Here is a 26,612-nt window from a genome sequence, read left to right as displayed (position 1 = left end):
TCCCCGTGCTTCTGCTCAAACTATAGAACAGCCCAAAATATTCAGGCTGGTTCAAGTCACATGGTTTGGTCCACTCCAACGTTTTGCTCAAAATTGCTGGACAAAAAAAATTGCTAAATTTATGTTTAAAGGGCAACAATTCAAGTTGCAAAAACAGCCCACTGCCGTGGTTTCAGGTTTAGTCTTCGCTCAGTTTAATGTTGTGATTCACCTTGTATATGATAGCACATCGACAAAATACGATGTACTATCATATACATGAACGCCTCAGCGAGAACTTCACGTTTATGCACTTCTACCACGAACTGACAGCTAAGCAGCTGCAGGGCTGCATCATCTGCAGGCCTGCTGCTCTGAAACTGACACGCTGTACATGATAAACTGAATGCACAAACACAAAATACAAAGAGAAACTCATTTATTCACAAGATCACACGATTCAAAACATGTCCAAACATCCCTGTCAATGGAAATCAAATGAAGACCTATTACAATTCAAAGACACACAACTGCTTTGCCGCTTTCAAACAAACTAAAAAGAATGACAGAATGTAAAAAGGTGTGGATCATTCTCTTCTCCACGTGCAGCCGCCTCCTCTTCTCTCATACTCTCTCCAAGGCCTCCAACATGATGATGCTGTTTCCTCTAATGACCTATGAGAAATGAGTCAACACACAGTCCATTTAAAACAGACTCCTTAAAGGTTTCAGTGTAAAATTGAAATGAAATTTCAAATTAGTCAGACTAGTGCTGCCCCATAGAATCATTATTTAAAACCCTGAATGGTGTATTATCCCAACATTTGCCCAGTATAGCTGAAACCTGCATGCACTTAAAACACTCAGGCCGGTTTAACAGAGAGCATAGGCCTTTTTCACAGCAAACACTTTGACATGTCACAGCCAGATGTGAAAAGCAGCAGGGTCCTGATGCTGTGTATCCTGATGAGGAATTAATGAAACAGAGCCATTGTCAATGTCTACATGGGGTGTTTCAAGCATGATTTTCAGTAGTCTGTCTCAGGCACAGGCCACAGAATGGCTTACATTTCACTCATGCTGGATGTGTATGAACGCAACTTGTACAATTACAGAGATTGTGCTCTGAGTGCTGCCAAAACACGAATGAGCCACACTCATTAGGGTGTTACTGCTCTCTTAACATGCTGCTTTCAGTACACCTTCAGTGCAGATATTGGGGTAGTAAAGGTTTCCCGCTATGAAGTCAAAATGTCTGCTGTGAAAAAAAGGCATCTGACAGACTCGTTCACAGAAATCAAACTGTGAACGCTGCTATTGAAAGAGGGGTCTGAATATATTAAATGTTTCCTGTTGTCAATACAAATTTTGACTAAATCCCACATACATTGTTCTACTGCCAGGGGCACTCAGCAGAGCCCCAAATGTTGGTTAATCTGCACCTGAAAACAGTCGTCAACAAACACACTGTTTCTTCCTGTTTGAGTAACAGGATACAATCATTCTCTCATTCACTATTCCTTGTATAAGAGAAAGTAAATAGTTTACTCTGTTGTGAGCATCAAACTGACATTTCTGACACTTCCTTACCTCCATTTTTGAGTCATTATAAGTGTAGTGCCAACCAACTGTGACTGTGATTTTCACATAGTAAGTACACAGCATTGGTCACTATTAATTCCATTCAATTGTGTGAATGTGTAAGGTCACATATAATATATAGCATAGTTTTCAAACTCATAACTAGGACCATTAAATAAAATGGTGGAGGGTAAATATAGTGCACGATATGGCAAAAAAGGAGTGATTTCAAACACAGACATGTTTTCCTGGGATTTTCAGACAATAAGACAAATACAGAACAACTCCAGCCAAAGTACTGACCACCATGCCGATGCTGTTCTGTTGTCCTCCAGGGCCTATCTCCAGAGAGTCATCCACCACCAGGTTCATAAAGGGGTCAAACCCTCGCAGGATGCCCTGCACATGTCTTCCTCCATTGAGCTTCACTGAAGGACAAAAGAAATCATTGATGAATCTTGCATGTTAGGTTTAATAATTGTTTTTTTTAGTTCAAAAGTACCACCCTGCTTTCTAATCATTTGCTTGTGCTGTTTTGTGTAATGTTTGTATGAGGTCATTGCGACTGCTAAGCAGCCTTGCAGTACCAATTGTTGTTTCCTGTCTTGATCAGATTGTGTTTGCAGGTTATAAAAAATATCTGCATTCATTTTCTCTGAATGGCAAATATTAATTTCCGTTTCCATCTTCATGTTGGAAAGAGCATCACACTAGACTGCAAACCCACATTTGACAATTTCAGGTTGTCTTCATTACATGCCATCATACATATACAGTAAGACACACTATATTAATAACTAGTAATATCTATTTCTAGTTATACTCACGTGAAAGCTTCTTGTCCATGAACCTAAAAAAGAAAAAAAAATAACATTATCTTACATCACATAGACTTACAGATACATACCCCTGGGAGAGGCTGGCTAATGTTAGCTTGTTTCCATTGCAAACAATGTGGCACTGTTGTCTCGCTGCTACGATATCAATCATTTAGAAAACAGAGCATGTACAAATAACAGAGTACATGTCTAGTCAACCAAAACGACAACTTACTTCTTCAGCTCGGGTGGGTGTGCTTTGCTCATTTTATCTTTCTTTTCTAAACGCCGACAATGTTGCTCGTTAGATTTGCGTTTCACAAAACCGCGGAAGGAAAATGTGCGCCGAGAGACCGGAAGTTAACCGATGAACTTCCGTAACGACGTGTTGTTGCGTATGGCGCCGCCATGAGGCCAGGAGGAGTCGGTCAGGTTTGATTTCTTATTTTGTACAAACATTTTACTTTCAGCAGACATGTATAAGTATTTTCTACACATAAAAATGTAAAATGTGGAAAAAGCTTTTTTCGTTTTCTTTTTTAAGATTTGCTTGACAGAAAACAACACACATACAGTATATACATACACTTCTAGACTCAAAAACAGTGCAATAGTTTCTCTTTTAAATATGGAATTGTAAACATGGCAGCAAATGTAGCAAGCAGACAAATATAAACAGTGTAGTATACCTTGCAGAGAAAGACATTTCATGGAAAGCTCAGGAGCATACGGACGACCCAGTTTGAAAGTATTCACAAGATTACTAAAAAGAAAACAGACAAACATTTCATGGGAATTGTTAAGTTTTAATTCTATATCTAAATCTATCCAGAGCCATAAACTAATTTACAAAACACCTTGAAAAAGTGGAGGAATAAAAACATATTAAATAAGTATCCACATTTTCACAGTAGCTGAAAACTGTTTAGAAAAAAATAACTTGTTTGATCCTCGTTCATTCACCAAAGCGCACTTATCAAGCATCACAGACATACTGAAAGGCTGCCATCAGTCTATATGTTTGCATAGCTAGGTAATATCACCCGAGAACATGCCAGCTAAACAGACTGTGAAAATAGCAGTGCATACAGCTCCAAATCTTAAACACTGTATCAGGTGCATGGCTGTGGCTTGTTCATTCTGATCAGCTAAGACAGGCCATAATGAAAGGCATTGTATTAGGCATTACTATCCATTACAGCCATTGAAAGTTTGTTCATTTATGGCAAAAAGGACGTGTAGAAGCCTTGAAAGAGCACGTAAAAATGCTCAAAACATTTCACACTTCGTGATTTCCTTCATACCAGGGGACAGCACTTGAAATACTGTGCAGTCTCGATCAAAGCGCTAAACTTCCATCCAGCGCTGGGAGCAGTGCTACAAATTGGATGCAAAAGCTAATACCCAGGTCTAACACATGGCAGTGACAATCCAGAAAGTGACACACCAAAGTTCCCACCAATTCATGACTAATTATTGCTAAAATTCTAAGAAGAATAACTACAATACAGCAGGAGACAAATCTGACCATAATTAGATAAAGCACTCCAGATGTGTGGTGCAAAAATAGACTCTAGAAAACAGACATCTCTGGCAGTGCTTTGGCTAGAACGTACGATGGTTGTGCAGAAGGACTCACAAAGCACTTTATTAAGATGATATTAGTCCCATTGTAGGTGTAAGATCATTTTAACTTTAAGATGTTTTTCGGAAACAAAGTCTTCTGTATGAAACAGTGGCGTGTCAGTGTTGCCAAAATCTACTAAAGACACATACTGCTATTTTTGCATGTTTTTCCCCAACTTTTTAGGCTGCCACAGGTTTAGTGTCCTTCATTAAAGTGAGAAATCGTCTTGCAGACTTATGTTTAGTCTAAGCTTTGTCATCTGTAGCTGAATTTATTAAATTGTGCTCATTAATGGTGCATACAAGTGCTTGTGGGATACTCCAACTTGTGTTTGAGCGGGCTGCCACACAACATACGAGATTCTTTTTGCAATGCCCACATTAGCTTCTTGTCTTGTTTAATTTCACAACAACATAGCTTGTTAATGCAACACTCTCTGTGAGTCACTCAAATCAGAGACAGTGGAACATCCCATAAGCACATGAACACACTAAAACGTTCACTTTTCAAATGTATTTAATGTGCAGTTGTTAAACAATAATTAAATGGTCACTGTGATGGATCTCACACAAACTTTTTTACATACTCTACTGAGAAAGACACAAGTGGCTGCCTAGAATGTAGAAAATCTGAAAAAGACCACAGGACGCCTTACAAAATGGTTGGCAGTAAATTAAATGTGATTCACAGTAAAAGGGCTAAATAAAACATGCAAAAATCCCAGTATGGCCCTTTAACAATCCAGTCTCTTTAAGCCTCAATATGTTGGTATGGATATCATTTAACCAACAGCATATGTGTAAAAAGATGTTGTGAATGCTCAATTGATGGTTAATTAACACTACTCCATAAAGATTTCATTACTATCTAATCCTTCAAGGCAAAATGGCAATCGCTGATGACATTCAAACTGAATCTCAGGCTTTGGTGGCCTGATGTGTGTAGCCCTCTGTGATGCTGTCCTCCTCCACCCTGACTCGCAGGTGTTCCTGACAGTGCTCGAGGAAACAGTCCAGTGCTGAGAAACCCTGCTGGCAGGGCACGCAGTGGTACAGCCTCTGTCTCTTTGAGCCCAGCCATTTACACGTGTCCATCTCGTTTGTGCACACACTGCACTGTCTCCTCTTCACGGAGGACTGATGGAGCTCCACATGCTCCCTTAGTTGCGACTGGAGAGAGAAAACCTCTGCACAGGAGGGGCATGGGAACTCTCGCTCAACCTCCTCCTCCTCCAGCACCTCCTCCACTTCAGGCACTTCTCTGCATCTCTCTGGATCCGTGACCTTGTTCTCTAATCTGGCCACATTCCTGAGCCTCCCTGTACCAGCCCTAACTGTCTTGTTATCTGCTAGGCTGTTTTTTTTTTCTTTATTTGGTGTATTTTCTGATAACCTGGAGTCTTTGGTAGTACATCCTACAGATTGGCTTTTATTTTTGATTGTGGTGAAGCTTGAGGCTGTGTGCTGTCTGTAATGTGCCCTAAGTGACAAATGGTGGAAGAGGACTTTTCCACAGACCTGGCATGGATACGCGTCTGCTCTCCTGCGCTTGCTAATGACTGGCCTTGGTTCTCTCCTGACATTTTTCTCTCTGCTGTGCTTCTCTTTTCTGTGCAGGTACAGTTTAGAGGTGCTCCTGAAAACCATGTCGCAAGAGCGACAGTTCATGGACTTCTTTTGGGATTTTGGCCTTTTAATTGGATCTCCATTTCCTCCTTTTCTCACTTCTTCAGCAGTAGCCTCTCCTTTGGTCTTTTGTCCCTGTGGAGCCGTCAGTAGCTCCTCTGCATGGCTGGTCTGTTTGTGGCGTGCCAGTCCAGCCTCTGTGCGGAAGGCTCTCAAACAAAATTGGCACATATTGACAGCTCTGCTGCTGGATCCTGGGACGTCCGAAGAATCAGAGCGGGTCGAGTCTCCCTCAGAAACTGGTGGAGAATCATCTGGAAGGCTACTGGCGTCAGCTTTATCTGATGGGGATTGTGGCTCACTACAACCAGCCTGCTGATGGTGCAGCAGAGCCTGCTTTTGGCTGAAGCCTCTCCCGCATGGGGCACATGCATAGGGGCTACTGTCCAGGAGGTGAGGCTGGCAGTGAGGCGGCTTGCTCTGCGGCCTGCCAGGCTCTGCGGTGTGAGTAGTACATGCAGGACATGGAGAACCAAGCTGCGACTCTCCGTGACAAAGCTCACACGGGGAGAAATCATGATCGCACTGATGTAGCAGTAAGGATGACCTCAGGGAGAACTCCTGTCCACAGGAGGGACACCGGTGAGGCTTGGGTAATGTGTGTTTTAGTTCCTGGTGGCGTAACAGATCTGTGGCATAAAGGAAGCCCTTACCACATTCCTGACAAACATAAGTGGGCAGGTGGGATGACTGCCGCCTCTCATTGCGTGTGTGCTGTTTGGTCTCAGCGCGTGCAATGAAGCTGGCCAGCTTGGACAGAGTGTCTGCTGCTGTCCTGGAGCGGCTGAACGACTCCTGGGCCCTTGAGGTGCTCCAGCTGACTCCATCCATCCTCTTTCACCAAGCTGCTCCTGCTTCAGTAGAGACAGTAGAAGTTTAGGTCGTTCACGTGGAAATCTCACAAATTTAACAATCAAAACAGACACCTACGACATTCAGCAGTGTTTGTTAAGAGGTACTGAAGCTGAATGGCACCAAGCTGCTGTTGACTTTTAGTATGATGGGGAAAGGGGAAGTGTGCCTTCTTGTCAACTTCTTCCTCTATTTTGCTAACGCTATCGAGAACTGCTGGCTGGGTTTAATTTTACAGCTACCCAGAAACTCTGCTAAATGACAACTGGGCAACAAGAGGTCCATTTAATGTGAAGTCAATGGCATGGCAGCAACATTACTAACCTTACTGCGCGACCACAGGCTAGCTTCGTGTTTGCTAATGTTAGCTCGTTGCTAGCTGCGTTAACATGTTGTAAATGCACATTTTCCATTCAAAACATCTGACCTTGGCACTCAGGCAAACGCGGTGCAATGGCTGTATTGCCAGCTGGTTAAATTCAGGCGGGGTGTCCCGTTCGCATGTCGTTTCGCTGACACAAACCACACTAGCATGGCTGCAAAAGTGAAACCTGAGTTCAGGAGGTGGGGAGGGGGGATGAGTTTACTTCTCTTCTTCGTCGCCGCCTTCTCCTTCTTCTTCTTTACCTTTTAAGGCAGATTGCAGTTATGACTTTGAAGATGCGTGGCTCCACCTACTGTACCGGAGAATGCAGATTTGGTTTATTTACACCACTACCCAACAAACACACGAAATTAACCCCTAAATCAGTGAAGACTTCGGTAGATCTTGTTATATAAGCTCGTATTCTTCGAAATCCAGCTACAGTTTTCTGGGCCTCCTTTACCCCTTTGCTCCTTTCTCCAGTTGTCCCTAGTATTCCCTCTAGATTCAGATCTCTGCCGAACTTAAAGTAGATTTTCCTTTTCGGAATCCACTTTGATATGGGGCTAATAATCCTCTTTGTTCTAGGAAGTGGGTGACCTTTAACTTACTCTTTTCAATGCTTGAGTGACCAGAAACCAGAAAAATGATCACAGCCACCCTCAGAGTGTGTGTGAGTCTGATGAAGCTATCTTGCTTGACCTGGTCTGATGTCCTCATTCACAAATTTGGTATGTAGTTAGTTGCATTTGTGTCATTCAATCATTTATTCATGAATTATCCATCACTGCATTGATGATTTAAATTTATTCATGATAGCATTGAGCTCATTTGTTTGTGCAACTAATCTTCTTTCATCCATCAGTTCTTCTACTGAATCCCCAATATTATCTGTATTTATTATCTGTATGGTCACTTCCCCAAAGATAATTATGAGAATTAGTGCCCCTTCACCGTGTATCTCTTACATTACCTTGGCTTGGCTCGGCCTTATCTGCTGTAATTATTCTATTTTTAAAGGCTTGCACAGAGTGTAAAAGTTAACTATTACAAAGTTACTGTCTGCTTTGCTTACTTCAGTTATCTGTTGTATTAGCCAGTCGTCTAGCAGCCATCTCATTGCTCATACTGTAAATGTTGCACATCCTCCCCCTTCATTATCACACTTTTCCTCTGCAGCTTTCACAGTTTTAATCCAACTACTTTTCTACACTCGTTGGGTGGCAGCATTTACAACTTTGCATGTGAAGCCAGTAAAGTTCTTTTTATCCACTAGCAGCACTTTCCTTTTCCTGCTACACGTGTGGAGTCTATGCTTTCTGTAAAGGGGTTGAATGTCTCTGCTGACATCTGCTTGAACGCTTCCCTTCCACTTAGGGTATTTCCATTAACTCTTCAGGTCTTTGCTTCACTTCATTAATTCCGACAGTCCTTCAGGCCTCTAACAAAATCAAAACTGATGAGCTGTCTGATTTCACACCACCTTCATTTGACAGGAGTCTTCTGCCCTAAGTACCTTTCCACCTCTGATTTCCTTCCATCGTCGTTTCTTGCAGCTCATATGAGATAACTCTTCTAATCGTTGAGGCTGCCCCTGGTGCACTGATTGATCAAGAGAACTCATTTTAAGAATGTTTTCCTGTTGTTTCTTATTCATGTCTGAGACCAAAATTCATCTGTTATCCAGCAGCTTGGCGAACTGAATCTTGCCAATTTCTCCCTCTATTGATTTGTATTGATTTGGTTACTGAAATCAATGGAAAGTGGCTTTTACCTTTTTTTAAAAATCAGGCCTCTCTCCCCTCCTCATCACTACTTACAGCAGATAATGACTTGCAATATTTCCTTGAATTCTGCACCAGAATAAACTACAATGCAGACCCCCCCCCCCACCCCCCATACGCATACACACAAATGCCAAAATGAAGAACAATAGTTTAATATAAACAAAAAGTTAATATACAGCAGGTACTGTAATAATTAAAGTTTTGTATTGGCTCAATAAAGATTTGGCAAATTATTGTTGAAACAGCACAATTCTGAAACAAATCAACAACTTTTCATAACTGTAGTTACCAACATCATATTTTGAAAAAATATGAGCTTTCAATAAAAACAGTGTGGAGTGAACAATACCATTTCAGTAGTGACACAATCAGTTGGTGCACCTGAATGTAGAAAACCTACTTTAAGGCTAAAGGCATACTGTTAACACTCACAAAAACATTCAAAACATTTCAGATGGATTTAAACAAGATTGATGAGCACGAGATTATTAGTATCTTAACTGACAATGAATGAACCAGAAATGACAGTGTTAGACTTTTCCAAAAACAACAATGATATTTCACTGACTCAGTTCAACTACCATAGTATCTTCAGAAGCACTTCACTAATATAATGCCATAAAGAAACTCTCATATATATATATATACATATATACTGTATATACATATATATACACATATACGTATATACACAGACATATATACATATACATACAGTACATACACATATATATACACACACACACACACATACATATGTATATACATATGTATATATACTTAATAATTCTTGAATATGAATTAAGAGTCATTCTAACACTGTAGGCGGTTTCTCCATTCATTTTGTTGTATTCTACAATGACCAGGGTAATAGCCAGGAATCTAGTTAGCATTAAATCCTGATTTTAAATGCTGCTACAGCCTCGCATAGCTTCTGCTTCAGAATGGTTCAATTTTCACATGTTAAGCAAATGATCAATGCAAAAAACCTTAAAAACACATCTAACCGTATGGAAATCAAACTACCAAAGGCAAATGATTGTCATAGCTTTCAAACATACATTGTGTTATAATTAGCACAGGTAATGAAGGAAGATGAAAAGTACCACACATATATTAGCCCCCTCCCCAAGAAAAAAGTTTCTCGGGTCATGTCAGAGTGGAAAAAGTCACAGATAAAAAATAAACCGAACCTGAACCGTAGACAAACAGAAAATTCAAGCATTAATAATAACAAAGCATCCATGTTACAGTTTAAAAGACAGGCGTACATTATATATGCTCAAAACAAGGGCTTTGTCATATTCTGAGCTGCACTGTGTCTCAAGTAGGATGCTGTGAATAAATGTCCTTCAGTACCAACAAGCACGGACAGAGGCATTATTCTAATCTGAGGAAATTGAACATTTTGACTGTGCGTTATGCAGATGCAGTTTTTACACTGACCACAGCTGTGTAATTAGATACTTTATAGCTCATCGTAAAATCATTTATAAGACCACTCTCATAGTTATGCATAAAGAAAGTTTGGAAAATCAACACTCAACAATTGTTACTGATCTAATTTTATGCCAGTGTTAAGAATGTTAACATGTGCCACAATCTCTAGCTAAGAATTTTAATTGTCTAAAATATAATAAAATTTAGATTCATCTTGGTCAGCAAAATTCAATTTGACTCATTTCAGTTGACATATGAACAGGGAATTCCAAAGCCACATGAACCAGAAGGTCTCCACTTTTCTTGGTTTATTCTGCAGCAGTAAGATTCTAATTTTTGCCACTGTTGATATATTTGAGCTGTACCCAAGAGTCTCGCAGTGATTCAAAAATTTATCTCAATCAGCTGAGTGATTTCTAATGACCAGGAAGGCAAACTGATACCCAATCAGTTCCTCCACTTTTAACCCAAAACATAAACTGAAATGAAATGCAGCATGCACTTTTATCTTAATAAAAAATATCAGTGCCAATTAAACTGGCTGATTGAAATCCAAAGTACGGACTCTCAGAAATTGATTGTACAGTGCAGATTTGGTAACCCTTAAACCAAAATGCTATAACAGCTTGACAGTGTCGACTAATATGTTCCCCTGTAAAGTAACTACAAAAACAAATCTGGAAAAAATAAACAACAATAATCTGTAGATACCATCTTTCACTAAAAGGATGATCTCATAAACATTCATCATCCCTTTATATTACAGCAAGTTCTTCTGAGTGTACATTTCATTTGAGAGACAATCAATGTAGCATGACCAAAACGATAAACGTGAACCAAAATGGCATAGCTATGTTATTTTTATAGTGTAACAGTCCTTTGATACAGTGCTGTATGTTGACTGCAAATACTCTCATGCTGACTGGGCTTCATGGGTGCACCATAAACCCATATCCAATGTATACTCGCTGGACTTCATTTTCACAGGAGAAGTTTTGTGGCTCTGAGAGAACATCCTGCAGGTGTCCTGGAGCTGCACTTGAATACATCCCTTTCAGGTTAGCTCAAATACAAAAGTTCATGTCTGGAGCATTTCGGATGCTGTGGATCCATTCACTCACAGTCTCGCAGCTACTGTGTTTGCTGTGAGCAGCCCTGGGCCTATCTCTTGTAGTGGCTGGGTGCGTCTGCAAACATGTACTTCAGTCTGTAAGCTTCAGCCAGGAGGAGACCCACCTCCTCGTTACCCCAGTGGATTGTAGGAAGGTTCTGCAGTAGCATAAGAAGGCCCTGAAGAGCGACAGGAATTTACTTTGAGACAGTGACACTATTTTGGTAGGCAGAAATTATAACAGAGTGTACTGCATTTCAAATATATACACCTTACGCAGGTTAGCATGTAAACTCTATGTCTGAGACAATGGAATCAGGCTCTAAAGGCTGTAATCACTACTATAAACTTAATGTTGTAATTGAAATTCATAGCACTGAGATGCTTTACTTTGACATCCATCTATCTGCATTTAGTGTTGCGACTTTTGATGATTTTAATATTCAGTTAATTCACCAATTATTGTCTTGATTAATCGATTAATCTTTTAGTCTATGAAAATGTAGAAAAGTAAAAAAAAAATCCCACCACCATTATCTAAAGAGACATTTTCAAATCATCTTGTTTTGTCCAACCAAAAGTCCAAAACCCGAGAATTTACTATCACGTAAGACAGATGCTAAATTCAGCATGTTAACATGTACACAGTGACAATGCTAACATGCTAATGTTTAGCAGGTATAATCTTTGCTATGTCTACTATCTTAATTTACTATGCTAGCATGCTATCCTTAGCTAACCAGCACTAAAACAAAGTACAGCTGAGGCCGATGGGAATGTCATTCATTTTGCAGGTATTAAGTCATGAACCAGTGTTGGGCCAGTACAAATTTTGACCTGATGATGACGCAAGACTAAAGGTTAAGGGATCACCAGTAACTGAAATTGAACCTGAGCAGGACATAAATATGTTTGCCACGAAAAACGGTATCACTATAAAGACACTGGTACCTGAAAGTCAACCATGGAGAGGATTTCTTTGCGCCACTCAATGAGGAAAGCAGCACAGACGTACAGGTGGAAGTGGGAGAAACCCTCTGCTTCAGCCTGAGGAAAACAGAACAATATTGCAGCCAATTACAGCACAGCTTTGACCATTATCCAAAAGTTACGTGTAAAGACATCCATACGGAGACGAGATACTGTCCTAAACCAAGTTAACTTAACATATACTGTATAATGGACCATATTTGAAACAGTCAGAATTCTATACTATGCAGTTTTTCAGGCTTAGGTGGTGCTGCTGTTGTACTTTCTATTGTGCAGCTTGGATGAGGTGTACACTCTGCTATACCTGGTAGGTGTCCCAGAGACGGATAGTGCAACGAAGCGGCAGTTCCCTCATCAGCAGATTGTTCATCCACCGGAAAGCAAACTGCAGATACTCAACCTCATACTTCTTAAAATGATTGTGAATGTCCTCTGGAGACAGACACAAACACAAGTGTTAATGTTAGTGTTATCATTTTCTACACATATGAGGTCATAGGAAACAAGGCCAAGATAAAAAGGAACAAGCGGGGCACACGTCAGTACAGAGTACAGGCATCCTAAAGCCTACTGACACACAGGAAACTCCTCACGACGACTGACAGGAGTCCACTTACCATCTATCCTGCTGACCAGCTCCTCCAAAGCTTTCACTTTGTTCTGGATTCCAGGCTGAGCAAAGGTATAGTTGTCCTGAAAGGATGCCATTTTCAGTGAACCAGCACATTTAGAGTTTTCAGAAGCATTGTAGAGATGCAAGTGTGTGACCTGACCTGTATGCCATCCAGCAGCTTGCTCATGCACCAGAAGCTGTCAGCTTCGATGTTTCTCTGAGTGTCCAGAGGCAGTGCCGCCACTTCAAAGCTCTCCACATCCTCTGCTGGAACAACAAATAACAGAGAATGAAGCAGACATGGCCTGACTCATACAGATGACTCATATTAAGACTTCTAGATTTCCGAATGCTGCTCTCCAAAAATCGATGATTTGAGTCACTGGTCCAGAAGACCCCATGTCGACTCACATTTTCTCAGTCGAAACCTTGCACTTTTTTTTAGCTGCATCGTTGGACATTGAACAATGCAGCAGCTACGGCATGACAGGCCGTACATATTTACAAACAGAGTCTTGTCTCAAAGAGACCTAACCACTACAATTAACTGTGCTGGACCACTCATGAATCAGATGCTGGTACACCATCCTCTACTGCTGCCCAGTGTGACTGTGTCTGCCTGTCAGCGGCCCGGCAGGAGAGACGTTCATGTTGGACTAGGGTTTTAGCACTGAACTATGAGCAGGAGACACTTTTACTTCATCTTACTGTGGGAAAATTTGATGATTTAACATCACAGATGACGAACAAAGGGAAACCATGAGACAAATGCAGGCTGATATAAGACTTCAGTGTGGGGCAGCTGCTCAGGTGAGCTGACACTGACACAGTGGGCAAGGGAATGGTAGGGAAGGTAAGGTATGTTGAGGTGCGGGCACCCAGACCAGATCACTAGACAAAAAATAGTGCAAACCAGAAACAAATGCTGATGTGAGTGATTTTAGTCCAGTCTGAATTAAACAGGACTCTGTCCAGGAACGTTCCCACCAGTAACTTACTGACAAACTCAGACAGGAAGACGACGAAGAAGGGTGTGACCAGATCATTGATTCCCTGGACGTAACCGCTGGCTGGGTGACGGATGGCCCAGATAAAAAGAATGCGCTCAAACACCTGAAGAATGAGAGACAACAACACAATGGTTCATTACTGCGTACAGCAGATTGATTATGGAGACCCTTTTCATTATGATTCTTAACTTTTAATTACACGGTTTTTGGCTCACAGTATGTTTATTGAGTTATACTATTGTACAGTTGCTTTGGCTCAGTTTTTACAACAAAGTTTCAATGTGTAAAACTAAACTCTTACTTTTAAAATGCAAAACACTAAATCACCTGCTCTGTCCCCAGAATACAGAGACCTCAGATTAGCACAAGTTTCAGTATTTATTGGCAAGTGTACAGATCACTGAATCAATGTAGCATGAGTTAGCAAGTGTTTCTCCAGACCTGAACATTACCCTGGTGAGCAGCATTGCAATAGAAATGCTCATTACTTCACCATTACTGTGACACATTGTAAACATGTGGCAGTCGAGGAACAAAAAAAACAAGAATATACTTCCCTTCTTTTGATTACTGTCAAAGTATTGCAATGCACTAAGTATCCGTCACAGTAGTGCAGACTGCAGTTTCATGTTATTTGCCTTGCAGCGATACAGTATTACTGTAACTTACTATATTTTTGACAAGTGAAGGATTACTCTATGGATTTAAAGATCTATAAAGCTAGGAATTTAATAAAATGTGTTTTCTGGTGAAATGGAAGTCACTACATTGACATGAATGATTCCAGTGAATAATTTCCAGTGAGAAACATGCTGTCTTCACTCAGATCAGGACGCTCTATGCACAGTCACTGAGAATCACTAAGTTTGTCTACTAGATGTAAGAGGCATTGCTTGGGTTTATTTATTTAAGTCTTAATCGGCCAAGTGTTGTATTTTGTCTCAAACTGAGTATTTTTGCTTTCTTCCTAAAGAGGAGCTTTTTGCTGAGATAAGGACTCAATCATTGGTAGTTGAACTGTGGGTTTTGGGTTGAGCACTGACTGCCTCCTAGGTGGAGGTCATTTTCCACTTCAGTATCTAGTTATTATGGATTTTCCAAAATTTTTAGGAGTCTGTTGACACTCATATACACTCATAAAAATTACAATTATTTTGTCAGAAAGAAAAAAATATTGAACAATAATAGGCTATTTAGGCCTAAGTACCTACCTCGTGTTCTGAAAAGGCTACAATACATTATTAAGTGCAACATTTTTCATTTTAAAATGAATTTTGCATTGTATAATAAACTGCCAGTGACGTTGAGCATACAGTGTAGCTGGAGGTCATTTACAGCGATCCTGTCCCCAGATGAATGTGATTTTAATGTGGCTTATTTCTCTATCATTGACATCATTGTCATGGCGATGTTAACTACTGGACAGAGTGTTGTTTGTTGTAGATGTTCACACATTAACGCTACAGCAGAGAATTTGCTATCAGCTCCTAAGTCACAGATACAGAACGTGTCTCCTTTTCTCTGGTACACAATTTCTACAACTAGTGTAAATGTAGCTGTAAGAATATGTCTGAGTCACAAATAAATATGGACTAACTGTCTGAGCCTTGTTTCCAGTTTAATTAATCATTAAATAAATGTTATCTTTTGTTCTGGTCCTCTGATCTTGAGTAAAAATCAGATGCAGACCTTTGAGTGTTAAATTTGAGAACCCCCTGAGATAGTCCCTATTTTTCAGGAGTGCAGAGGACTAACAGAGAGCTTTCATCACATGGTGCAACAACAATAACCTGAAGCTCAATATCAACAAAACCTCACTGCACCTCATTGTAGGCCACCACAAGCTCATTGCTTATCTGGAACCAAATCTCTGATGTTTGAAAACCCTCATAAAATCACCACATTTGAGGAACAAGTCAGATTCAGTGAAGTTCCTTTTTACAGAGAAGTTCCTCTGTAGTGCAGTAATCTGATGGCTCTTTCCCAGCGGCTGGTAAATACTCAGCCACAGTTACATCGCTGACAGGATCATGAGTTATCTAAGGCAGACACCATCCAGGTGTATTTAATGTCTCCAGTCTCATTTGTCTCCATTTGACATGAGCTAAAGCCAAGTCAGGGTTTGAAATGATCCCTGAGGCCTGTATCACGGTGCGAGTTCAACTTGGTGGCTCTCTTCTTGTACAAAAGATGTTTCTTATTTAAGTGTAATTATTTTATCATTGCAAGTAATTATCATGGCAAGCAAAAGTATTCTACTGATTTCTCTCTATTGCTCTTCTTCTTGTCATTTCACTGTAAACTAAGTACATTTGTCTACTTTTCCAGATCCAGTTCTCCAGTAAACTGATCATGGTGAACCAGCCCAGTTAAAAGTGAGCCAGCTTTGTGATAATGGGAAACCGAGGTTAATCCCAAAGTTTAGGTCCCTACTTCATGTTTAATTTGACAGATGAACCAAACGCAACACAAACCCTAGTTTAAAAATGACACTATGAGCAAATGCCTGTACAGTGCTAAAACTCTCAGCCACAAATGACACTGGATCTGTACAGGACTATGAAGTACACACTCAAACTAAAAACACAACCCCCCCCATATGCACTTCGAATGAGATGTGTGAACTGTATAATTCTACTGCTCTTTACTAGTTCAGATCTTACCTCTTGTACTACAGGCTGCTGGAACAAGGGGATCAGAGGGTTGGTTCTAGGAATGTCGATGTGAATCTAACAGGAAGAAAGATTATTGAGATCTTAACTCAGGACAATCAAAGATGATGACATGTTAGTGCATGTTTCCGATAATATCCTCCCTTTAATTTCAGAAATATTATATGGTGTTTACTGATAAGCAGTAGCAGTATAAAGGCTTCTCCAGTTGTTGACTTTAGCTGTAGTATTACCTGTCTGTATGTGTCTTTATAGTGCTCGTCTGTTCTGGAGTGATAATACTGCTCTATGAAACCAAAGTATTCTTCCCGCTTCCTTTTCAGCACCAGCTCTCTGCGCTCCTTGTTGGCCGGGAGGTAGCCCTGTCAGAACAGAGGAGAGGAGAGAAAATACCAGTGAGGAGAAGCTGACCCTGATTATGTGACCACTTTCAGAGGAGCAGAACAGGCCAGCCATGTGAGATAAGAGAGAACAGAGGAGATAAGGTTGCCTGTAAGGAGAAGGCATTATGAGCATCTACTGAAAAGGAATTTAATTAGCTACAGACACTAAAAAAATTTACCTGCACTCCATGAGAGACTTTGGGATCAAATGCTGTGCAACAAGTCAAGATACAGAGGAGAACATGAGACACTGCACAACTGAAGGTCATGAGACTTACAGAGAGAAGTCTCCATGTGATTGGTCGGACTTCTCTCGGGATGCCCGACCAGCTGTGCTTCCGGAGCTCCTCTGCAACAACAGAGCAAGACGTAAACACACGTTATCAACACTTTATTTCTCTCTGTAGAAAATCACAATGACAGACAGCTCAGCGGTCATGGGTTTTTTTTAATGGCCGATGCAAACATTTAGGGAGCAGGTGGGCTGAAGGCTGATATATAATGCTGATATCATGTTGTTGTTTTGCTTTGGGGTTTTCTTTTGCATCTTTATACAACAATTCAATAATAACAAATGAGGCACAATTGCTGAACTTAAAATGAACACTTAACACTAATGTTATTTATTATTATTATAATATTAGAAAATAGAAAACATGCATTGTCTGTGACATGTCTGCAGATATTTTTTGCATAGTTTTGTTTGGCCTCACGAGCACAGGCATTGGCCGACGCAGATTATGTCACAACACATGTCGATCAATTGGCCGACCAATTAATCGGTCTCTACTCAGCTGGCTCTAACACAGAGAGTGGTGTTAGCCTGGAACCAGTAACTACTCCACATCTACACCATAACAGTGTGGCTGTGTTGCCCTCCTACCTAGGTCAGTGTTGGGACTAGCTAGCAGCTGCTTGAATTTATCCAGCCGGCTCTTCTCTCGCACCGTCATGGGTGGTGCCCCTGACGCGTTCTGGTCTGAGATGCGAGCCACCAGTGGGATGATGGGACGAACTGGGAGAGTGTGCTGCTTCTGCAGTGGGGAACGCACTGTGCAGGACCACACAAGAACAATGACAACATCTGGTTACATTACTGGTTAGTTTTCTGGTTGTACTTCCAACCAGATTTACTTTTAGCAATCTCATCTTCTTCTGACAATCATCGCTGTAGGGTACGAATGCAGCCAAAAAAAAGAATACTTTTAAACTGGAAATCAGCTTCTCTGTGCTTTAAAAATGACTACACACAATGCTTCAATTATTCAAATGGAACAACTAACCAAATTAAGGTCTTTGTATGTTTGGGTGCCTTTCCTCCATACTACCTCCATGACTCTACCCATCTTAAAATATCTGTACCAATCTATTCATCTTTGATACATTTAATTATACATTTTTCTACCTTTTTATATTCTGTAAAATTTTGATTATCAGTGTGTGTAAATTGTTTTGTCAAACATTCAGTTTATTATGTTGTTCTACTTGCCTGCAGCTCAAGCACCAGTTTGATATTCTTTTTATCATATAACTGGAGATAATTGTGATGTTTTTTTCAGCAATCACCATACGGTCGAGTCATACATTTTTGCAGATGGGAATTGCACAGTATAAACACAGTCTTGTCCTGTTGACTACAAGCAGAGATGCTGGGGGCTCAAGGCACACAGTATCTTTCATTTGTCATTCATGTGTGAGGGTAAGCTGCAATTCCTCTGTTTTTCACAGAGACAATTTAAAGACCATTTTTCCTGTGTAAAGCACTTGCTGCATGTGAGGACTTTGTTGTAAAGCACTTTGAGCTGCAATTCTTATATTAAAGGTGCGACACAATTAAAGTTTATTATTATTAACTGTGGTAAGATACACTGTCAGTGCCCAGTACTGCTGTGTTCATGCTAAATAAACTGACTGGTAGTTTTGCCAGTCATTCGTCTGTATCGCTGAAAGCACTTTAGTGGCCATGGGGATAAACATTTTCAGGACTGCAGAATGTCCTGCCAGGCTCATGCTAAAGGCCTGTGCCCGGCTGCATAAATTACCCTAAGTTTCCAATTTAAGATGTACCCTTATACAAAATATTTCCCTAAGCTAAGGGAAACATTTTGCCTTAGCTGAGGTTGCTGGTGATTTAGGAGCGTTACAGAAAGCCTCTTAAGTCGTCTCCTTGCCGAAGTGTTTAGACTAAGGCTTTCACAGTGGTTACGGTCATAATACAGCATATGTGCACTTCAGTTACCATGGTTACACTTACACTCACATCATCATCCCTTGATGCTACTTGACATCATAATAATGGCAACTGACAACAAAAAGAATACAAAAAGAAAGCCAAACTGGACAGAAAATAAGAACGTTGTTGTCCTCGAAGAACGTGGAAAGCACAAGTACATAATCCACCGTACAATAAGCACAAGCAGAACATGTGGCAACAAGCAACTGACAAAATCAATTCCTGTGAACCGATGCATAGATGAAGTAAGTAAGTAAGAAATAGGAAAACATTATTGTGACAGCAAGAAAGGAGATAAAACATTGAGAGGAGTCTGCAAAAACTGGTGAGATTCAATAAAACAATATAGCTAACTATACAGCATATATCAAATACGAGACAGAGTTATTTGAACATTTGGTTTGCTAGGTACATCAAATTCTTATTATGTAACAAGCTGCACATCGCTCATAGAGTCAAGTGGGTTTTCCCTGTCCCAAAAAGTGCATCTTGGTATCTCCTCCTCCTCTTCAGTCACCAGAAATCAGCCATGTCTTATATTCCACAAAATCATTTTACTTTTAAGATACCTAAAAAAATCTCTGAATTTACTGAGGGAAAAATGGTTATTAAGGACACACAAGGGAATACTTATGTAACTCATTTTTTCCTAAGGCATCCTTAGATGAAAATTTAAGGGCAACTTCATCCTAAGTGGTTTAATGCAACCATGCACAGATATAATCCCACTAGGCCCAGCTGCACTGTTAGGTCCCCCTGATTAGCTTCACTATGAATCACCTGATAAGCTGCTCAGTAGCTCTTAATGCTGAATGAGGTGCTGCAGCATATTACGCACATACCTGAGGACGTGTTGAGGTGGGTGTCACTACTAGACCTGACAACCTTGTCGTTGACATGCTCTGTGTCCTCCTCCTGTACATCTTGGAGCTTTTCAGCTTCGGTCCTGGGAGGTGCCGGTCTGTGTGACTCCCACGTTTCTGTGTCACCAGCCTGATTCTGCTGTTGCTGAGTGGAAACACATCAGAATATCTCCTCTGATTTCAGACCAACTCTATGCCCATAATTGCCCAGTGATAAAAATGATATCCTATAGATACCTGGCTCTGTGTGGACACAGACTGCAGGGATGCAGGGGCGGGGTTCCCGAGGAAATCCTCGTCCTCCTCATCGTCAATGTCCCAAGCGTCGTTGGTGCTACGGGCAAACTCATGGAAGCTAGAGGCCTTTTTAGACTTGAGATTGTTGAACTTGGGCTTTGTGTCTTTGGGATACCTGCAGAGGGCCAATCGAGAGATCAAACAGACAGAAAGAGAGAGAAAGACTTAAGATTTAAGGATTTCACTCAAGAGTCTCACTCATGGCAGCACTGGTAACTATTAAACACATTTAGGAGGTGATACTGCCAAAAGGAACAAAAAACAACCTAAACAAACCGTGGACAAACAAAAAAGGGCGAAAGCACACAGAAAGTCTCTACACGAAGTTAAACAATGTAAATGTCAACACTGGGTCACACTGGTACAGTTCTGGTGCATGCAATCCACACATGTTCAAGTACTCGAAGCATGGAACGATGAACTGAAAAACAAAGTTGAAATAAAGAGGATGCATCGCTGTGGGTAATGCGACGCCATGCAATCCAGTTGGGTTTAGCACTTACGTGCGACGCAATCGTGGGTCGAGAGGTGGATGCTGTGCTCCATAAACTGGCTGTACACTGTAGAAGATGACATGTGACATGCTGTCACCTCTGCAGAAAAACACAGCTTCCGAGTCTTTGACCCAGTTAGTGCTAATAGTCAGCAAATCTACTCATCAATTATTATTCAGAGGAAGGCTGGAAGACTAATGTCCTGTCCTTGTACATGTTGCTCTTGTCACACGTTTTCCATCATTTCAGCAGCTCAATCCTGCTAAAATCAGTTTGCTTATAAAACAATGAACAAGGAGGGATCACAGAGGAGAAAGCACCATAGCTGGAAATGAAACTCTGGATGTATGGCTGCCATAATCCATGTGCCCAGTATTATTCTAAGCAAAGAACTTGGGTAGCGTGCACATCCAACTTTAGTTGGGTACACTTGCACAACAAAACAGTACACATGGGAAAAGGAGGTTGTCTGCTCTCAAATTTGCAAACACCAAAAAACTTTTAGATGCAATGTTTCAACCTACAAGGTCTTTGTCAGGCAAACATCCATGATAACAAAAATCAGGCTTTACAGAGAAGAAACAATGAGTCCATATGCTGTATGTGATACACATTTCTTCATTTTTTTGATATACATATTTTTAAAATGAGAAAAAAATGGGTGCAATACAGAGATTATACATGATAAGAAACAAATCTGTGTGTAGCCCTGCTTTTACAAGACAGGGAGACATATCAAAGAGGGGGTAAAAGAAATGGCAGTTGTATTTATTGTTTTTATTAGAAGCCTTTATGTCAAATCTCTCATTAAAATATGGTTATTGAACATTTTTTGCATTCAAGTTTTTTCTTCAGATCACTACCCCTAAGAGGCTCTTTATGGCAAATGACATGAGTGGTTCTGCAGGTGATCACAGCATGTATAGTCAGTTATACTGTTTGTGTGCAGGTTACTAGAAGAGTTATATTCATGGGTGAAAGCACACTGGGTGCTGCCTCCACATCTGCAGTTTCCTCCTGGGAGAGCGATGATATCGTGATATCGGAGACGTTGGTGTCTAGTTCTGGGATTGCTGAAAATGTCTGTTTGATGTAAGGTTTAATTTGCGATCTTTCTCAATGATGTGCCAATATTTTTGAATGATTTTGTGAAGCCTGAAACCCAGTGGAGTGTATTTTCTGAAGCGCAGCCAGCAAATACAGCCTCACATTTCTCTTTTCATTGACAGATGACATCTCAGTTCCTCCCTGCAATTAAATAACCCTTTACCCTGTCTAACTTAGATCTGGAGGTTTTAACGTGCATCGGACAGAACTAGTGGACAGCTTGCACAGACGCTGTGCTCTTCACCACCCTGTGGTGGACATTATGTTCAGCGGATGTCAGAATCTTAATGCTCAGCTTCTTTCCAACTCTCTGGCGACCCAAAAAAGACACAGTCAAGTGCTCCTTTCTTTCACAAAGCCGAGGGCAGCAGCCTCCTACTCCCTATTCAAACTGAAGAAAAACTACAGCTGCAAAAATTCATTGATTGTCAAATATTAAATTAACCACTTACTATTTTGATAATCAATTATTCAGTTTGAGAAGAATTAAAAGTGAGTAAAATTCTCTGTTTCCAGCTTCTTAAATGTGAATACTTCCTGGTTTCTTTACTCCTCTATGACAGTAAATTGAATATCTTTGGGTCAAACAGGACATTTGAGGAGGTCACCTTGGACTTTGGGAAACACTGATCAACATTCTTCACCATTTTCTGACATTTTTTAGACCAAACAACTACTTGAGAAAATAATCGACAGATTAATCAACAATGTAAATAACTTAGTTGCAGCCCTAAAAATAACCTTTACATGATTAAGTAACGCACACACTCAAACCTCTCTTATGATTGTGGTTACACAAATACAAGACAGATTACAGATTACATTACACAAAGTTAGTAGGAGACTGCCTGAAGTCTTTTTTCTGGAGTGCTCTTTGATAAGGATTGTGTTTACAGATTTTCAAATGAATGTTCTTTTTGTCACCATGATGGTAGTCTAACACTAAATCTAACATCACTGTTCATCCAAACTATTGTGAGTGTGGCAGACATTTCAATCATGATAAGTACTTCATTCAAAGTAGCTGAGAGGCTTTTGTGTGAATATCACAAAGCAAAAAATATCACTGCTAGCATGTGGATTTTGTCAAACCGTGGCTGCTCACGCCTGAGGCTAAAAGACATCAGCCTAAGTCATTTGCATGAATAAACTGACAGTAAGCCTGGTGGCTGAGAACTGGGCCTGCTGATTATCTGGCAGTGCCAGAGTCTCTTGTTTACCAGCCTCACACTTGTTTTATCAGGAGCAGCTCAAGGACAGGCAGAAAGACTGGATGCTCGCTTTCCTGTTCAAACATATGTTTGGGTTTGGGTTTCCAGCCCTCCACCCACCACAGTTTGAGACAGATCAGTGTGTGTGACAAGGACAGCAACGCCCTCTCCTTAGAGATCCTCTCATCAGAGCAGCACGCCCACTCAGAGTCTTCACAGCCATAAAGACATGCAGGCCAATAAAGATATGAACACAAACACATTTGCATTAATAGGTCATGTCTTATCAGTGAAGCCTGATGAGCTGCGGAGGGTAAGGAGAATCAAAGAGAAGACAGTATAAGAATACTCGCAGGTCCTCAGTGCCCATTACAACCCACTGCCATGAAGCCTATTGAGTAAGATCTACAGGCTGGGACTAGCCTAGTCCAGCCTGTGCCTGTCACATATTACCATTACAAACAAGGTACAGCAGTAAGACTTGTTTTCCTGAAAAATAACCTACTGACAATGTCTGAAAAATCCAGAGGATATCTTAACAACACTTGCTTAATCTATATAAATAAAAGATATTCTGTCTGCTGCACAGCAGATACTTTGAACCTGTTTCCAAAGTTGTGACTCTGTGGCCTAATCTAAAAGATGGCAGGCAGAAATGACACAGGTCAGCATACTACATGTATGTTGACCAAATACAACTAGAACAAAACAAAAAAGATGCATGTATAATATATGAGTTCTATTTGTCTGCATTGAGGTTACCTAGTATTACTTTCACATAAAATGATCTGTTAATATTTCTCTTGTAAAAATGTAATCTCCAGAATAAGAGTTTCCACCTGAGAGATGGGTTAAAAATCTTTTTTGTTGAGCAGAGGATGGAATATTTCTGAATGGAGATGTTTAGAAGAGGGAGGAAAATACCTTTAGGAAATACATTCAGAACAGCAGTAGGTCTTGTTAAATGACCTTCTGGGTTTTGCTGTGTGTTTATTTTTCAGAGAAACGTACTGAACTGTTATACTGAAGCCACTAACAGGAGCTAGGACTAGCCTAGTGCTGTGGCCTTAAATTAAAGTGATGGTCCACCTGCTTCCTCCCACTTCAGGAACATAATGCTATGTTGCTATGCTATTGCTATGCTATGCTATGTATGTACACCTCACCCAGTCCCTCCTCCGCCCCCCCCCTTGAACAAAGATAACTGGCCTCACCCACTGGTTGTTGTTGTTATTATTGTGTGAGCTGTTGGTCATGTTGGTCTTCAATAAAACTACCACAGTAAGAGGATGTATTTCATTGAACATCAATCTTTATGAGTCACCAAACAGACAGCAGTAAGAGATGGCTGCAGTGGTCCTGGTGAAGACAGTGCAGTCTCACTGTCCCCTCTCAGGAGCTGGCCTGTGCACAGCGACACCACCTCTCAGCACACACTGAGAAAGCATATGGCGGCGATGCACTGACTGTGACAGCTGACACCTCAACTCTGAGCCTTAGAAACCACAGACAACAAAGAGGTGGAGGTCTGTCTCCTTCAGCTGGAGGCTGACAAGACACACGCTCAGAAAAGACCTAAAAAGTCCTAAAGTGAATCAATTAAAGCGCACACCAACAATGTGGTCAACTAATGACTATTCCTGAGGAACTTGCAGAGCCACTTCTTACGTTAGTCAGCTAAAGAGCTCAGACTCAGCTAATATTAATATTAAGCTACAAGATGCTACTTGTGTACGGGACTGTTAATATGTTTCAACAATAATTGACTTAGTGAAGGAATGTAGTCCTGCTTCGTTTAGAGAAAGAGAGTTAATAAACCCACCTTCCGGGAACCTTTGCGTTTCTCCTCCAAAAATTGATCCTGTTCTCGGTGGCCATACTCGGATAACACAACCCGCTTCAGAGCGACACCGAAACCGGCTCCTCACACGAACAAAGCATGAGGAAACCGTTTCCGCGTTTCACTGGACACGACTCGGCCCCGCTCGGCTCCTTCTGGTCTGCCTCCACGCAGGTTTAAACCACCGGGAGATAAGAATATCTGGCGTCCAAGTGTGATGATGTTTGATGCAGAGCACTGGAAGCCGCCATTTTGGAGCACACCGAACGAAGCGTGTGATTGGCGGGTGGGTCGAACAGGTGCAGTGAGAGTGGCCAATAGGATGAGAAGGTGGAGTTACCGTCAGGGACGCTCAATAGGGATAAACGCAGACAAAGACGAGGGGTACTTTTGAAACTTCAGGCTGTTGAGGGAGTGGTTCCTGCTCTTCTGAAGCGGCCGACAGTTCATAGGTTAACCTATTGTTTGGACTCCAACAATGTTAGTACGTTTGGCTTGACCAGCCAGGTGGTGTCATGGCTGGAGATGTCCTCCGACAACAGGAGGGCATGTGTTCAAAGCCCTGTTAGCAACGGTCCACCGTCCCAGACACAGGTGATACACTGAACTCTGTACCCAGCACAAGCTCTCCTCATTAGCCACTTTAGCTCTGTTACCAGCGCTACTGAAAAGTGTCTTACCATTATCGCATTATGTATTGCAGGGATTAAACGATTAGTCGACTATTCGTCTACCAAACAGTCATTTGACCAATTCTTCAAGCAAACATGGGAAAAAAACAGTCACATCAACTGGGTGGATTTTCTTCATTTGTCTTATATAATGGTAAACTGAATTTGAAGATTTCTAACATTTTGTTTCAAACAATTAATCCAGAAAATAGTTGACAAATTACAAATAATTGTTAGCTTCAGCCCTACTGATTGTGAAAACTATAAATTGTGCCTCCAAAGTAATTATTTTGCATCACAAATTTTGTAAATTGTAAAGAAAAACTAATTTGGCCTGATAAATACAGACGGTGTTTACAGTAGGTCACTTACAGTATGATGGCCACTCTTAGCTAGCTGACCTTTGACCATACTGGAGGGTACGCGTGAAAAAAACCCCACAACCCATGCCCCTAGAGGTGAAAAAGGTCCAGTGGTGTATTGCATTAAGTCCAGAAATCCAGATGCCCACCAGACTAATGAGTTAATGAGTTAAGGAAAAGGACATACATAAAGAAGTCTGAAATTGTACACCAGTGCAGTACTGCCTGACCGTGCTCTGTAAGCTCTTCAGTAGCTGTTCCGCAGCTATACAAACTACAAACCAGCACACAAATCTAAGGACTTCCTCTGCATCTTGACCCCTGCATCTGGCTTGCTGCTTATACTTCCCTTTTTCCTCAGATGCTGCATCTACATCCTCTGTCCACATGAGGGCAGGAATTTCCCCCCACCATGAGAGAGCCCTGGTTAAAGTGAAACTAGATGCACCGCTGCCTGTTTACTGTAAATGTTTGACTAGTGAGTTCTCTGTTTATGCTGCTTACTACACACCAACAACAGACAGCTGACAACACAGAAGGCCATGTTTTGGCTCAATGATTCGTAGACTCTAAAATGAAATCATGGCTCATCATTTGATGAACTAAGTCATTTTATTTTCAT

General features: G+C 40.9%; 3 protein-coding genes across 8 annotated transcripts; all 3 read right to left on the bottom strand.

The window, feature by feature from the left end:
• Positions 1 to 401: 401 nt before the first annotated feature.
• snrpg (small nuclear ribonucleoprotein polypeptide G) lies at positions 402 to 2,732 on the bottom strand. Its single transcript, XM_041946285.1, has 4 exons — positions 2,614 to 2,732; positions 2,388 to 2,410; positions 1,864 to 1,988; positions 402 to 654 (listed from the first exon to the last, which is right to left on the bottom strand). The coding sequence occupies exons 1-4, from the start codon at positions 2,643 to 2,645 to the stop codon at positions 604 to 606; spliced, it is 231 nt and encodes a 76-aa protein (XP_041802219.1). The 5' UTR covers positions 2,646 to 2,732; the 3' UTR covers positions 402 to 603.
• A 167-nt stretch (positions 2,733 to 2,899) lies between these two features.
• On the bottom strand, positions 2,900 to 7,104 carry si:ch211-148l7.4 (uncharacterized protein LOC563603 homolog). 4 transcript variants are annotated; one of them, XM_041946174.1, is made up of 2 exons: positions 6,970 to 7,104; positions 2,900 to 6,541 (listed from the first exon to the last, which is right to left on the bottom strand). In XM_041946174.1, the coding sequence occupies exon 2, from the start codon at positions 6,519 to 6,521 to the stop codon at positions 4,923 to 4,925; it is 1,599 nt and encodes a 532-aa protein (XP_041802108.1). In that variant the 5' UTR covers positions 6,522 to 6,541; positions 6,970 to 7,104; the 3' UTR covers positions 2,900 to 4,922. The 4 variants fall into 4 exon arrangements, with proteins under 4 accessions (XP_041802108.1, XP_041802109.1, XP_041802110.1 ...); XM_041946175.1 differs by having other exon boundaries at positions 2,900 to 6,544; positions 6,970 to 7,097; XM_041946176.1 differs by lacking the exon at positions 6,970 to 7,104 and adding an exon at positions 6,867 to 6,960.
• Positions 7,105 to 8,829: 1,725 nt separating this feature from the next.
• Positions 8,830 to 25,176, bottom strand: tbc1d22b (TBC1 domain family, member 22B). 3 transcript variants are annotated; one of them, XM_041946525.1, is made up of 14 exons: positions 24,940 to 25,176; positions 20,809 to 20,865; positions 20,246 to 20,420; positions 19,988 to 20,153; positions 17,796 to 17,963; positions 17,191 to 17,261; positions 16,763 to 16,891; positions 16,521 to 16,586; positions 13,846 to 13,960; positions 13,008 to 13,114; positions 12,852 to 12,927; positions 12,539 to 12,666; positions 12,196 to 12,291; positions 8,830 to 11,423 (listed from the first exon to the last, which is right to left on the bottom strand). In XM_041946525.1, the coding sequence occupies exons 1-14, from the start codon at positions 24,993 to 24,995 to the stop codon at positions 11,295 to 11,297; spliced, it is 1,539 nt and encodes a 512-aa protein (XP_041802459.1). In that variant the 5' UTR covers positions 24,996 to 25,176; the 3' UTR covers positions 8,830 to 11,294. The 3 variants fall into 3 exon arrangements, with proteins under 3 accessions (XP_041802459.1, XP_041802457.1, XP_041802458.1); XM_041946523.1 differs by lacking the exon at positions 20,809 to 20,865; XM_041946524.1 differs by lacking the exon at positions 20,809 to 20,865 and having other exon boundaries at positions 13,008 to 13,111.
• Positions 25,177 to 26,612: the final 1,436 nt, after the last annotated feature.

The sequence above is a fragment of the Chelmon rostratus genome, chromosome 10, assembly GCF_017976325.1.
Source record: "Chelmon rostratus isolate fCheRos1 chromosome 10, fCheRos1.pri, whole genome shotgun sequence".
In the NCBI taxonomy this organism is placed as follows: Eukaryota; Metazoa; Chordata; class Actinopteri; order Chaetodontiformes; family Chaetodontidae; genus Chelmon; species Chelmon rostratus.
The sequence above is the reverse complement of the archived record's forward strand: the minus strand, read 5'-3'. Positions and strand labels throughout refer to the sequence as shown.

Excerpts from the sequence above, each read along its gene's own strand:
- snrpg (XM_041946285.1), bottom strand. The coding sequence starts at position 2,645 with ATGAGCAAAGCACACCCACCCGAGCTGAAGAA. Across the intron at positions 2,411-2,613 it reads CACCCACCCGAGCTGAAGAA|GTTCATGGACAAGAAGCTTT; the intron begins GTAAGTTGTCGT and ends TTTCTTTTTTAG. Across the intron at positions 655-1,863 it reads AGAACAGCATCGGCATGGTG|GTCATTAGAGGAAACAGCAT; the intron begins GTCAGTACTTTG and ends CATTTCTCATAG.
- si:ch211-148l7.4 (XM_041946174.1), bottom strand. The coding sequence starts at position 6,521 with ATGGATGGAGTCAGCTGGAGCACCTCAAGGGCCCAGGAGTCGTTCAGC.
- tbc1d22b (XM_041946525.1), bottom strand. The coding sequence starts at position 24,995 with ATGGCCACCGAGAACAGGATCAATTTTTGGAGGAGAAACGCAAAGGTT. Across the intron at positions 17,262-17,795 it reads TAGTCCCAACACTGACCTAG|AGGAGCTCCGGAAGCACAGC; the intron begins GTAGGAGGGCAA and ends CTGTTGTTGCAG. Across the intron at positions 12,292-12,538 it reads GTCTCTGGGACACCTACCAG|GCTGAAGCAGAGGGTTTCTC; the intron begins GTATAGCAGAGT and ends TGTTTTCCTCAG.